The sequence below is a fragment of the Salvelinus sp. IW2-2015 genome, linkage group LG7 (assembly GCF_002910315.2).
Source record: "Salvelinus sp. IW2-2015 linkage group LG7, ASM291031v2, whole genome shotgun sequence".
Lineage (NCBI taxonomy): Eukaryota > Metazoa > Chordata > Actinopteri > Salmoniformes > Salmonidae > Salvelinus > Salvelinus sp. IW2-2015.
Window position 1 is genome coordinate 14,654,589 of NC_036847.1, and position 14,529 is coordinate 14,669,117.

At 44.7% G+C, this 14,529-nt stretch overlaps 1 protein-coding gene across 1 annotated transcript in view; it reads left to right on the top strand.

The window, feature by feature from the left end:
* Nucleotides 1-14,529, top strand: part of arhgap46b (Rho GTPase activating protein 46b) — a 90,021-nt gene that overhangs the window by 54,721 nt on the left and 20,771 nt on the right. The window contains exon 3 of the mRNA XM_023991091.2: nucleotides 5,495-6,884. Coding sequence (XP_023846859.1) covers nucleotides 5,495-6,884 — 1,390 coding nt within the window. The remainder of the gene's footprint in view (nucleotides 1-5,494; nucleotides 6,885-14,529) is intronic.

Below are 14,529 nucleotides of genomic sequence, written 5' to 3' on the forward strand. Positions count from 1 at the left end.
TGAGTAGCGGAGTACTATGAGAGGAGAGGATAGGGGCTGTCTCTTATACACATCTAGATGTGTATAAGAGACCACACACACACACACACACACACACACACACCAATTGATCTGGTTTCTGTATATTCTGAGAATAATCATCTCTGACTTGTGTTTGTAATAGCTGTAATCAGGGATGAAATGAGCATGTCCTCAGCCTCTAGGCTGCTGACAGAGCTGACACTTCTATCTAATAGGAGGTGGGTGATGTTGCTAAGCAGCTGTTAGCCTTTTCCACACTGAATACGGTAGAGTTCTGAGCCCATGGCATGGCAGACATGTGACTGTGGACTGGGGGCACTCCTCTGCATGGTCCGTACTATCACAACCTGCCAGAAAGAGAGTGTTCCTAATGTATTTCCCCCTTAGAGGAAAAGCCCAGAGGTCATATTCTGTACAGTCGATCCCTCTGTGAACAATATCAGAGCCGGACTATTCTATCTCCCTGGCAGAGGTCTACTCCCTCAAGATATATGACTCTGAATGTCCATGTGTCATAACATTCTATCAACTTCCTGTCATGTGTTGCACATTTTCCATGGTCCTTACGTGGGCGTGTGTGTCCTCTGTCCCCTAATCAAATCACTGTGATAGTACTGTAACTTACTTACTCCCCTGTATCCCTACATGCAGACATGAGCTCATCCCCTGGACAGCCCACCCCATAGATAGAGGAGCAATGTTTCCACTTCCTCCACCCCCCATTCTTCCTCCACCCCCCATTCTTCCTCCACCCCCCCTTGGTATAATCTCTAAAACAACAGACCGCTTTAGTGTAATGGGGTTATTAGAATCACATTTGAAATGACATTTTGACACGAGTACAAAGAGACTATAGTTGAGACAGAGGGAGGAGATTTGCTCTCTGATGTAGAAACCTCACTGCAAATGATGGGTTTCTGTAAAGAGGGAGCCGTTTTAGATTGTTTCTCACAATCTACGAGGGTGGGAAGTTAGAAGATAATGACAGTGTAGAGAACGGTCAGTGTGGGTTCCTGTGTGTCTGTGTGTGTGGTCCTGTCTGTCGGTTTGACTTGTCACACTCTAGGAAGGAGGAGSAGCTGCGTGTGGAACAGCTCGGAAAGTTTCACATCCTTTCAGGGCTCATAACTCGCACCTGAACGTCCAATCACAGCCCTGACCTGCCAGGCTGCCAACAGATGCTGTCATATCACAGCTCTGTCCTGTGTGGCTGTCGCCAGAAACCAGCCAAACAGAGGCCTGGATTAGAGGTCACCAGGGATCGAATAAGTAATCTGGTCCTTAGGTCACCACAGGGGTCAGTGTTGGTTTGTTTCATCACTAGGGGTCAGCATGTCTGTTTGGCCGTGTGTTTGTCCATGGCCGTGAGAGAGACTACGTCTCTACGGACAGTGTTTAATGTATGTATTTATTTGTGTTTCCTATGTAAACTCTCGATCAGTAGAGGGGGTTCTGTCGTTTTTTTCTGTGCTGTGCTCCGATGTGAAAGCTGTGTTGGTATTTCCTGTTTTCGCTGTGGAGCGACGCCCTTTGAACTCTCCAACAGGCGCTCCCCCAGGACAACCCCACTCTTTACACTCTGGGCCCCATCCCTCGGGGAAACAACAACACATTCACTCATGGATGTTTGTTTTTAATCAATATCCCATAAGGCATTTAGATTTATTTTCAAAATATTTGTCTCTGACTGCCATAAAGTGTTACAGTCCAATTCCTGTCCACATGGTAGCACCCCACATGGTAGAACCCCACATGGTAGCACCCCACATGGTTAGCCACCCCACATGGTAGCACCCCACATGGTAGCACCCCACATGGTAGAACCCCACATGGTAGCACCCCACATGGTAGCACCCCACATGGTAGAACCCCACATGGTAGAACCCCACATGGTAGAACCCCACATGGTAGCACCCCACATGGTACCACCCCACATGGTAGCACCCCACATGGTAGCACCCCACANCCACATGGTAGAACCCCACATGGTAGAACCCCACATGGTAGCACCCCACATGGTACCACCCCACATGGTAGCACCCCACATGGTAGCACCCCACACAACAGGCAGGCACTGAAATCACACAACCTGAACAAATGGCACAACATCGTGGTGCTAACTAGTGACATCAAGGCCTCCACAGTGTCAACGTGAGAGAGAGAGAGAGAGAGAGAGAGAGAGAGAGAGAGAGAGAGAGAGAGGTGTTGTTCTGATAGCTTTATGACTTGTTCTCCCTGAGCATAAAATCTTGACACATCACACCATTGTGTGAGACCTTTTATCTGGTTCTTTGTAGCACAGAGAGTGTCTCTTCGCGAGAGATGGTTGCTATCTGTTGTGCCGGGGTCATAAACGGGCAAATGTTTTGCTGCTGGGACTTTTAGGAGAACTACTGTAATGTCCCCATCTGATAACCCCACAGAGTAGAGGCAGCCCAAAAAGCCAGGGAAGGATAGTGGTTGGGGGGGGCTGTCAGGGCTGTTTTGTTTCTGCCAGTCACCATGTTTCAGTTGTCCACGGGCCCCAGACACTGTATTTCCTTTGCTGGTTGAAAAGATTGTTGACATTTGGAGCAGCAAGATAGGAGCCACAATGTGTGGGAAAAACCACGAGAGAGAGACATTTGACATTTGTAATGTCTTTATTCTTTTGAAACTTCTGTGAGTGTAATGTTTACTGTTAATTTGTATTGTTTATTTCACTTTTGTATATTATCTACCTCACTTGCTTTGGCAATGTTAACATATGTTTCCCATGCCAATAAAGCCCCTTGAATTGAATTGAAATTGAGAGAGAGAGAGAGAGACTGAACAAGTGATTGTATGAATCTTTAAGAGGAGAGAAAAGTAGGGAGAGGTGGAGGGATGAAGTACTAGAGAAAAGGTGTGGAGATTGATTGAAGGTTTTCTGTTCTAGCAAGTCCATCAATCTTTGTGAGAAGGAGATAGATGTTGTGAGAGAGGCGGAGAGGAGACATGAGGAGAGAAATAAACAGGTGAGAGGTGGAGACAGACAGAAACAGAGAGGGTAGTAGCCTGCGTTAGAGAGGGGGTATTGTAGTGGTGAGAGTATGATCCTTGAGAGGGCAGTTGAGTATAGCGGAGAAAGTACTATTGAGGGGAGAAGGGAGAGGAAGGATGAGAGAGGAGAGGAGAGGAGAGGAGAGGAGAGGAGAGGAGAGGAGAGGAAGCTCAGTGTGGGGAGCAGGCCTCGGGGAGGAGGGGGGCTGAGAAGGGTGGGCTGTATTGTTTCACATGCTGAGAGTCTATCAGAGAGGAGAGAGAGGCTGAGTTGGAACAGAACAACTCACATTCCAGCTACTGTAACACAGGGGAAGGGCCAGGCTACAGCACCGGCCCCCGCCTTTCTTTCCTCCGTCTTTCCCTCTCTCTCGCGCTCCTTTTTTTTACTCCCCTCCCAGCAACTCCACAATAAACGTAGACGCTGGTGGCAGTCTACAATTAAGAGTAGCTGTAAAGAGCTCTGGAGCCTTGACGCCTTCGTGTTTTCACTGGAGACACACACAGCAGGACCTGGGTTAGGTTGAAGACGCTGGCTGAATTAGAACACCATCCTCTCTCTGGGACACGCTGGCAGAGGTCGGCTCTTGTTTGTTTTGTTTTCGTCAAGGAGGGGGTGTAGCAGGGTTCACACGGGTACTGAAGGGACCCCCCGCCATTACAGCAGTGTCCCGTGCCAACACCGAGACACGAGGTGGGGGGGGGGTAAGTTACCTTCTGATCTGTTGCGGGGGAAAAGACCACCTTCCACCTCTCATTGTGGGTCTTTACTCAGGTAATGCTGCGTGTAAATCCCTTGACCTGAAGATGATGTGCTTATGGACTGAATATTAGACACAGCAGACTCAGACTGTACAGAGCTGTTGTGTTGTGTTGTTTTATTAAGCCTCATTTTAGCCTTACTCAGCAGAGGCTGTTTGAGTCAGATGGATTTGTTCTAGAAGTGACAGCGTGTTTACTGATGGTGGGAACAGCTATTAGAAAAGTTTTCGTCGGTGTGGCTTGCTCCACTGTGTCTTCGCCTCTGTGGGATGTGCTCGGGTGGGTTTCCCGGCTGAGAGAGGTGTGGGGGGATTTTGAGTGTGGTTATGCTGTTTTTACAGTAAACATTAAGCTGTCGTCTGAGCAGGCTGTTGGAAGAAAGGGTATGTTGTGTGAGAGGAGGTGAGAGTAGAGTGCTGGTTAGATTAGCTAGTTGGCACTGAGAGATTATCCGGTTGCTTGTGGAGTGTGCAGGGCTGTAAGCAGGATCTGTGGTCTGCAGGCTGAGTGGGCTGCACCACTAATGGACCAGAACACCCAGGGCATTGATGCAGGATTAGGGACTGAAATTCCACTGCCCTCTGAGGGAACAGGGGAGGAAATGCAGCCATGAGTGTGTTTGAGGTGGTGTGTTTGTGCACATGTGTGTGCGTGCGTGCATGAGTGTGTGTGTTGAGTGGTGGGCAGGGGTGTAAATGGGGCTGTAGTTTTGATGGCTTGATTTGGCAGACTGTACTGTTGGAATAAAGTGGTTGAATTCCTGTTTTCCCCAGTGTAGAGACCTTTCCTGTTGTGTTTCTACTACAAACACGGCTGTGGTATTCTGGAAAACGAGTATGTGGGGGCTTGTGGGTATTGCTGTTTTGATAAGCTGACTGAAGGTTTTGCTGAGAAAGGTGTTTTCATTGTTTCATTGTGACACTTTCTTGAGTCAGATTTAGTTTCCATGCCCTGATTATGTACTCACAATAAGGCCATGTTGTTGGAAACTAAACCAGCACTGTCTCACAGCCTCTGTCGCACTGCGTCAGACCAGACTCGATCAGATCTCATATCTGTCTCACAGCTACCTGTAGTCTCATACCTGCATCTCATACTCTCTCTTAGTTTCACAATACGAGACAAATACTGTTGAGAAGATATTGCCCCTGGCCCTACTGTAGGTTTGTCCTTCACACAGACCGTGGTTGCCATTACTGTAACACCTAGAGACCTCTCTCTATCTGAGCTGTGGAAGGTCAGAGGGTTTAAAGACTCTGACTGAACAGAGGAATGTGCAGAACGGATTCCTGCCAGTTCTGGCATARACTTTCTTCTCAGTTAAATATGAGCAAATTGGCTTTGAACAGTCATATATTTACCCACCAAGCAGGTCTACTCTAACTTATTGTTTATAGTGTGCATGGGGGTATATTTAAGCATTAAGGCCTGAGGGGGTGTGGTATATGGCCAATATACCACAAACCCCCGAGGTGCCTTATTGCTATTATAAACTGGTTACCAACATAATTAGCAGTAAAAATTAATATTTTGTCATACCTGTGGTATACCACGGCTTTCAGCATTCAGGGCTTGAACCACCCAGTTTATAATACATTTTTGTTCCCGATTTTTGGTGTCTTTGAATGTGTTTTATGTGTAAATATTTGTTTTTTTATTCACCCCAAAATCTCCCTCTCTTCTGTTCCAGGGACACAGGTCAAAGATGGCAGCCTGCTCCAGGGTCGAAGGCAGCCATGTTAGTGAAGGTGAACAGCATTGGCAGGAACCAGTCTGTGGTGCCCGCTAGCGCCCTGCACCTCCTCCACCACAACAACATCAGCCCTGGAAGCCCTGCTGTGTACCAGGTCCACTCCGACAGACCCAGCCCTGCAGGCAAGATGGCTGCCCCCGTGGACCCCAAGCAAGCCATCCACCTGAAGAAGAGAGACAATGGTAACTTCTGCCTGGTGATGCCCTCCACTGGCAGCCAGGTCTACCAGACTCCACAGAGGTGTCAGGCTGGCACCCCCCAGCCCTCCTCGCCCCATTACGGTGCCACTCCGCCCATCTATGATGAACCCCCCATGGATCCACCTATCTATGATGAACCCCCCATGGAGGTGGAGGGGGCCCACCTCCTGAACAGGCCCTTCACACCCTCCACCAGCCTACAGAGGGTCCGCCAGCCCCAATCCCACCCCCAGAACCAACCCCAGCAGCAGCCCAAGCTTCTCCAATACCCAGCTTCTCACCTGAGCTCCAAACACAAGAGAAACCCCTCGGCCACAGATTACAGCCCCGCTGGACGGGAGTGCATCAAACACATGGTCAACGTGGACCCTGCCACCTGCAAACAGAGCCCCTTATCCCAGCCTATCCAGACAGAGCAGGGTCCTGCCCCAGAGCCTGACCTGCCCCCCTCTCCATCCCCTTCCCCAGCCCCAGGCGCGACCCAGCCCAGGCCCAAGGAGGTGAGTCTAGAGAAGAAGCAGTCGTGGCGTCTCCTGGAGTCCAGCGCGAGGAAGAACATGGAGGCCCGACACAGCCGACAGAACAGCCTGGCCTCCCAAGAGTACCCGGCGCCGGCGGCCGTCACCTACCAGGACTCAGGCTACTCTACGGGGCCCTCGCCCAGCCTGAGGAGGAAGAACCGCAGGAGAGCCCTGGGCGGAGGGGCTGGGGGTGCAGTGCAGGGCCGGCCAGGCTCGGTGGGCAGCACTGGGGAGCTCAGTGCCCTGAATGAGAAGCTGATGGCAGAGATGCGGGCAGTGGTGAGTCGCTCAAACACCCTGCGTGGCAGCAAGGCCAGCCTGGACACAGAGATGTCTGAGGGGTCTGTACCACGGGCCCGTTCCCCCTTGAACTCCCTAAAGAAGCACGGGGGCCGCAGCGCCTCTCGGGAGGACATCAGTGCCAGTAACCGCTCTCTGTACCGGGCCGGGAGCGGGAGTAACCACGGCGACGTGCCCCTCTCGCCCCTGGTGTCAGACGGCATGGTGCGTCAGAAACGGACCTATGAGAAGGTGGACACTCTGGAGAAAAGCATCACCAGCCAGAACAGCCTGTCCTCCCCAGAGCCCCCTGTGTCCCCCTCCCAGGTATGGTACAGCCCTCCTCTCAACACTGTGTACTGAAGGTGTTCGTGACTGTTGTACTTGCCTTATCTGTGTCTTAGCATTCAGACCTCTTTGTGTATACACAGTAGAAGACAGAAGGGGCCTGTTCCTCTGGCATGTGTGTAGTTCAGTGGGGATATGTTGACATGTTAGTGTATGTGCCAGGCGCCTGCTGAGTTCCAGGGCCTCTCCAGCCTGCTGTGTTGTGTATAGAACAGTGTGGTGACATATGAAAGGGCAGTCTGTGTGAGGCTGAAAGGGTGGGTCTGCTCTGTACTCTCTCTGTCTCATGTGACGGGGCGTGGGCTGATTATCCTCGTTAGCTGCGTAACTGCAGGTCAGCTGGAATGTCTGCCATCCTTGCCCTCTATCTCTCTTTAATACTGCAGATAGATTGTGGCTTCCATCAATGTAATTGTCTGCATCATTTCTAATCCCCCATATATTTTTTTGTAAATACATACTGTATATAAAATATATATTTTAAAAAATATATGTTCCTTTATTATTTTCCACTAACTCTACCGCCCCTCCCGATAATTGGAGTAAACTAACAGACAACAACACTTAGGCTTCTATTTCCAGTTTATACATACTACAGTTGAAGTCAGAAGTTTACATACACCTTAGCCAAATACATTTAAACTCAGTTTTTCACAATTCCTGACATTTAATTCTAGTAAAAATCCGCTGTCTTAGGATCACCACTTTATTTTAAGAATGTGAAATGTCAGAATAATAGTAGAGAGAATGATTTATTTCAGCTTTTATTTCTTTCATCACATTCCCAGTGGGTCAGAAGTTTACATACACTCAATTAGTATTTGGTAGCGTTGCCTTTAAATTGTTTAACTTGGGTCAAATGTTTCGGGTAGCCTTCCACAAGCTTCCCACAATAAGTTGGGTGAATTTTGGCCCATTCTTCCTGACAGAGCTGGTGTGATTGAGTCAGGTTTGTAGGCCTTGCTCGCACACACTTTTTCAGTTCTGTCCACAAATTTTCTATGGGATTGAGATCAGGTCTTTGTGATGGCAACTCCAATACCTTGACTTTGTTGTCCTTAAGCCATTTTGCCACAACTTTGGAAGTATGCTTGGTGTCATTGTCTATTTGGAAGACCCATTTGCGACCAAGTTTTAACTTCCTGACTGATGTCTTGAGATGTTGCTTCAATATATCCACATAATTTCCATTCTTCATGATGCCATCTACTTTGTGAAGTGCACCAGTTCCTCCTGCAGCAAAGCACCCCCACAACATGATGCTGCCACCCCCGTYCTTCACGGTTGGGATGGTGTTCTTCGGCTTGCAAGACTCTACCTTTTTCCTCCAAACATAATGATGGTCATTATGGCCAAACAGTTCTATTTTTGTTTCATCAGACCAGAGGACATTCAAAGTACGATCTTTGTCCCCATGTGCAGTTGCAAACCGTAGTCTGGCTTTTTTTATGGCGGTTTTGTTTGGAGCAGTGACTTCTTCCTTGCTGAGCGGCCTTTCAGGTTATGTTGATATAGGACTCGTTTTACTGTGGATATAGATACTTTTGTACCTGTTTCCTCCAGCATCTTCACAAGGTCCTTTGCTGTTGTTCTGGGATTGATTTGCACTTTCCACACCAAAGTACGTTCATCTCTAGGAGACAGAACGCATCTCCTTCCTGAGTGGTATGACGGCTGCGTGGTCCCATGGTGTTTATACTTGTGTACTATTGTTTGTACAGATGAACGTGGTACCTTCAGGTGTTTGGAAATTGTTCCCAAGGATGAACCAGACTTGAGGAGGTCTACAATTTTTTTTCTGAGGTCTTGGCTGATTTCTTTTGATTTTCCCATGATGTCAAGCAAAGAGGCACTGAGTTTGAAGGTAGACCTTGAAATACATCCACAGGTACACCTCCAATTGACTAAAATTATGTCAATTAGCCTATCACAAGCTTCTAACGCCATGACATTTTCAGGTATTTTCCAAGCTGTTTAGAGGCACAGTCAACTTAGTGTATGTAAACTTCTGACCTACTGGAATTGTGATACAGTGAATTATAAGTGAAATAATCTGTCTGTAAACAATTGTTGTAAGAATTACTTGCACAAAGTAGATGTCCTAACCGACTTGCCAAAACTATAGTTTGTTAACAAGACATTTGTGGAGTGGTTGAAAAACGAGTTTTAATGACTCTGACCTAAGTGTATGTAAATTTACGACTTCAACTGTATATACATGTTACGGACACAATGTATTTTACAATAGTTATCTTTTGTTTGTTTTTAGTCCCATCGTTCAGCTACCCTCAARCCCTCCCATCTATCTCRGAAGACCACACCATTTTTCAACTYTGCTGTGTTGTTTCTCAAAAGGTCTGAACCGTTCTATTCTCATAGTTTCTACAGATTGTAAATTAAACATACACATTTTTGCTAAGAGTATTATTATATTATTGACTATGATTTTTTAAATCACCCAGCAGTGCTATTTGCAGAGTTAGCTCAAGGTAAATGTTGCAATTCTTCATCCATTCCTGAACCTGCAACCAAAAACAAGCTACCAAACAAATTATCTAATGATTCTGTCTCAACGCAGCAAAATCTGCAGAGCTTGGATGGTAGTATCCCCCATATTTATAACATTCTATTGGTGGCAAAAATGTTGTATAATAATCTTAATTGAAAAATGTTGAGTTTTAAATCCAGCTTTGTTTAATGTATCAGTTCTTAAACCATGTGCCATGGAATTGGTACATTGAAAATCTCTCTCCAACTATTTTGCGATCTATATGGCACAGCTGTCAATGTTTTGTTGAAACTGATATCCTTTTTTATTTGTCTCACCCCATTCTTGAACCTGGGGWGAGACATTCTTACTAATCTGCTACAGAACCAGTTTGGATTTAAGTATGACTTTTGTATGACTGACGCCTTTAGTGGGAGGTCTAACGCTTTAATATAGAATCATTTCTGCCCTCTGAATTCATATTCATTATATAGGCCCGCTTGAAGTTCCAATTCAAATTGACAATTTTTTGCTTATATCATTTAAAATACAGGTCACTAGGTGTAGGGAAACCATAACAAAATAGGTAAACTGGGATATGACTAAAGAGTTAATCGGGGTAAACTGGGACATGACTAAAGAGTTAATCAGGGTAAACTGACTGGGACATGACTAAAGAGTTAATCAGGGTAAACTGGGACATGACTAAAGAGTTAATCAGCGTAAACTGGACATGACTAAAGAGTTAATCAGGGTAAACTGGGACATGACTAAAGAGTTAATCAGGGTTAAACTGGGACATGACTAAAGAGTTAATCAGGGTAACACTGGGACATGACTAAAGAGTTAATCAGGGTGATTTTTCCACAAATAGAAGCTATTTTCCTTTCTGTAACTTTCTATTAAAATGTATTGTAGTGAGATAAATTTTCTCTCTTTCGGGAATATGATTTACCGAATATGTCCACTTCATGGTCAGAACATTTTTATAGTAAACTACATGGTACATGGTAATTCTATCTATCTATCTCTCTATCTCTCTTATCTATCTCTCTATCTCTCTTTATCTATCTTCTATCTCTCTTTATCTATCTCTCTATCTCTCTTTATCTATCTCTCTATCTCTCTTATCTATCTCGCTCTTCTCTTTATCTATCTCGCTCTCTCTCTCTCTCTTTCTATCTCGCTCTCTCTCTCTCTCTCCTTCTCTCTCTCTCCTTCTCTCTCTCTCCCCATCTCTCTCTCTCTCCCCATCTCTCTCTCTCCCATCTCTCTCTCTCCCCATCTCTCTCTCTCCCCATCTCTCTCCTCCTCTCCCATCTCTCTCTCTCTCTCGTCTCTCTCTCTCTCTTCTCTCTCTCTCTCTCTCTCTCTCTCATCTCTCTCTCTCTCTCTCTCTCTCTCTCTCTCTCCTCTCTCGCTAACAAAATAAAGCTCTCCCCTTGTCCTTGTTAGCGTTATAGGCAGTTCTATGGAACAACACTTGCTCTTCCCATGTTGTGTTGGAGATGTGCAAGTGTGTAGGCGATTGTGAGGGAAGGCGTTGTGAGCAGCAGCGTCGTCTCTGTGTCTCCCTGTCGTCTCTCTCTGGGATTCACCTCCCTCTTGCCTCAACCTTCAGGAGAAAATAATGGCCACTGTCGACATCCTGTCCCCTAGGAACAATGCAGAAGAAAGCTGCTCGCTCTCAGTTTCCTGTTGCCAAAGTCTGTGTTCCATTCCAGGAAAAGGGCTTTGCATCGGAGCTCCTCAACTCACATTGGGGTTGTTTTTTATCACGTTTTATCTGTCTTTTCCCTGTGAAACAAATGACTTAACGTTGATGCAGTGTGCAGAGTGTGTATAGTAAATCAAAGAGAATTCTGACAATGACAAGTGAAGACGTTTAGCTGGTTTTACAGAACAAAAAAGTTTATTTTAGGCTTAGGGGTTAGCGTTAGTGTTAGAATTCGGGTTAGGGGTTAGCTTTAGGATTAGAATTCGGGTTAGAGGTTAGTTTAGGAGTTAGGGTTAGGGAAAATTGGATTTTCACAAGTACAGTAAAAGCCTGCTGTGTGTGTGTGTGTGTGTGTGTGTGTGTGTGTTGTTGTTGTGTGTGTTGTGTGTGTGTGTGTGTGTGGTGTTGTGTGGTGTGGTGTGTGTGTGGTGTGTGTGTGTGTGGTGTGTGTGTGTGTGTGTGTGTGTGGGCAGGTCAGCTGTTGGTTCACCTGCACCAGCCCACAATTACTAAGTAACCCATCCACAAACGACGGCTATATGGTGATGAAGTGAACATCTGAGGCCCATAGCTGACCCTATAACACTCTAATTAAGAACATGCAGTTTTAGACTACAGTCGGAGACAGTTGACATTTTTTTGGGACGGGGGTGGAGGATTTCTGCCTGATTTAGATATGTTTCTGCATATTAATTCCCGACTTTGGTAGGGCTATTTGTTAGTCAACTTGTCTATAATTAGATACATGTAGCTTCTCTTTTGTCTTATATGATGCCTAGAAGAACTGAATAAACCCTTACTGAACAGAATAATGTCATAAATCAATAGAATGATGATGACATTGGTGAAGTTCTCTTCATCGCTGCTTCTTCCGCCGGAGCAAAGACGTTTAGGAGTGAGAATAAAATACAATAACTCAACCAAAAAAAGTATATATAGATATGTATATATTTTCTGTGCAAAATGTCCAAAATGACATCAGTTTGATGGGTGTAAGCAATAAAAATAAAACAACCCATCATGTTTCTGATAAGATTTTCAGTTGCTTAGATGCATATTTTATGTGGTTGAAATAATTATCAGATTCAGCTTTTTATGACGCTGATAAAGATAGCAGCCCCTTAACAGAACAGCATCGAACTGCACATTCGTATTCTCTCAAGATACTGAAAGAAAGAAATCATATTTCTCCACTCCTGTTCCATAGTAAAAATGTTGACATACATTAGACATATCATTTTACATGCAAGAAATGCTTGATTCAGCAGGAGTAATATGAAGGCTATGTTAGTAAGATGGCTTATAGATCTACAGTTTCTATTTAACTCATCTGAACAGCAGGCTACAGTTTCCCTTGACGTGCCATAGGCCTATTTTGAATCCTCATCGCCTCACAATCATCACACATAACATACTGTAGCTGGTACTGCTTTCATCCTCTTCTACCACTTCACCACATCTTACCCAAACATTACAGTTCTGGCCTCCCTTCTCTTTATTTTCAACTCTCCTTGTTGCAGCTTTTCTCTTATTGAATTCAACTCGGACATTGTCCCTTTTGCCTCCTTGGGGTGGATGTTAACTTTTCAGTACGTTTCCAAAAGCATTTGGAGATTGGCGTGTAGGCTGATTTGGCGTGCGTAAAGTTAGGCCTTAACCCTTTTACGAGCCTCTACCCGGTCCGGGAGCACCCCCACCCCCCCACACACTAATTAAGCATAAGCTAGCATAGCTTCAAAAGTAGATAGTAGCATCTAAATATCATTAAATCACAAGTCCAGACACCAGATGGAAGATACAGATCTTGTGAATAAAGCCAACCATTTCAGATTTTTAAAATGTTTTACAGGGAAGAAAATATGTACATCTATTAGCTAACAGCGTTAGCAAAATACACCACTAATTCTTAACTCGCATCAGTTTCTTTATCCTTCAGTGCTATCACCAATTCGGCTCAACTAACGATATTATATCCACTAACAAGAAAAAACCTCTTCAGATGACAGTCTGATAACATATTCATGGTATAGGATAGTTTTGTTAGAAAAAAGTTGCATATTTCCAGGTAGAAATCACAGTTTAACAATTGACCCAACCATCAAACAACTCGGACTAGAAATTACTAGATTAGAGCAACGTTGTATGGACCAATTTACTCATTCATAAAACATTTCATAAAATAGACAAACATGAGGCAATGGAAAGACCCAGTTCTTGTATTTCAGACATATTTCAGATTTTCTAATCGTTTTTTCAGCGAAAAAACACAATAAATCCGATAAGTTAGCATACCCACATGTGCAATGTTACCAGAGCATCGATTCCAGCCAAAGAAGCGCTATAAGTAATCACCGCCAAAAATGATTTAATTTTTTCCATAACCTTCTCAGAATTCTTCGATGAACTCCTGTAACATCATTTACATATACATATACAGTTTTTGTTCGAAAAGGTGCATATTTAGCCATACAAAACCGTGGTTTACACAATAAAAATACTAGGAAATAAGCCTCAATATGTCTGACGTCATCTATCAAGAGTGATCTAGTTTAATTGAAAGCTATGCATATACTTGACTAAAAATACAGGGTTGACAGGCATCGAAAGAACAAATTATTCTTAATGCACCGGCTGATTTACACTTTTTAAAATTATCCTTACTTTTTCAAATACAGGGTTGGCCAAGGTGCAGAAGCTATATCAACGCAAACAAAATGGCGAAATATGCGTTTAAACATATTTCGACAGAAAACGGTTTAATCATTTATTAAATATTTGCGTTACTTTGAGCTGTTCTTCATCAGATTTCTTGGGCAATGTATCCTGTCTAGTTATATAACGTCTTTTGGTCGATAGAGTTCCTCTGTCCTTCCGAAATTGTCCCCAGCCAAGCGATAGTTCCTGGACTTACCCGACATAAACGTGTCAAACTTTCAGAAGCGCCACAACAAAGGAAATTCCTCAAAATCGCACTAAAACGGATATAAAATGATATAAAACGGCTCAATTAACTACATTATGATGTTTTTTAACAACTATAACGTACTGAAAACATGACCGGAGAAATATTGCTGGTTAGAAAACGCATTTGGAACGAGGCAGGTCCGATGGCCTTCACGCTTTGAGGCGCAGCGTTAGAGAAAGGGGGTCTCTGTACATTTTTGCGTTTCATTATAATGGCTGTGAACGTCCCATCGATTTCATTGGAAACGTAGATGACGTACAGACACCCAGAGGAAGACGTAGGCAGTGTCGGTTTTCTTCATAGGCATTTCATGTGGCCTTTATTCACAGACCCCAGATCAGAGCGTAAAAAATTTTGAAAATCTGAACCCTGTCATGAAAAGTGCTGTAGAAATTGTTTCTGTACCACTCAGAGGACAAAATTCCAAACTTCTATAGAAACTAGAAGGTGTTTT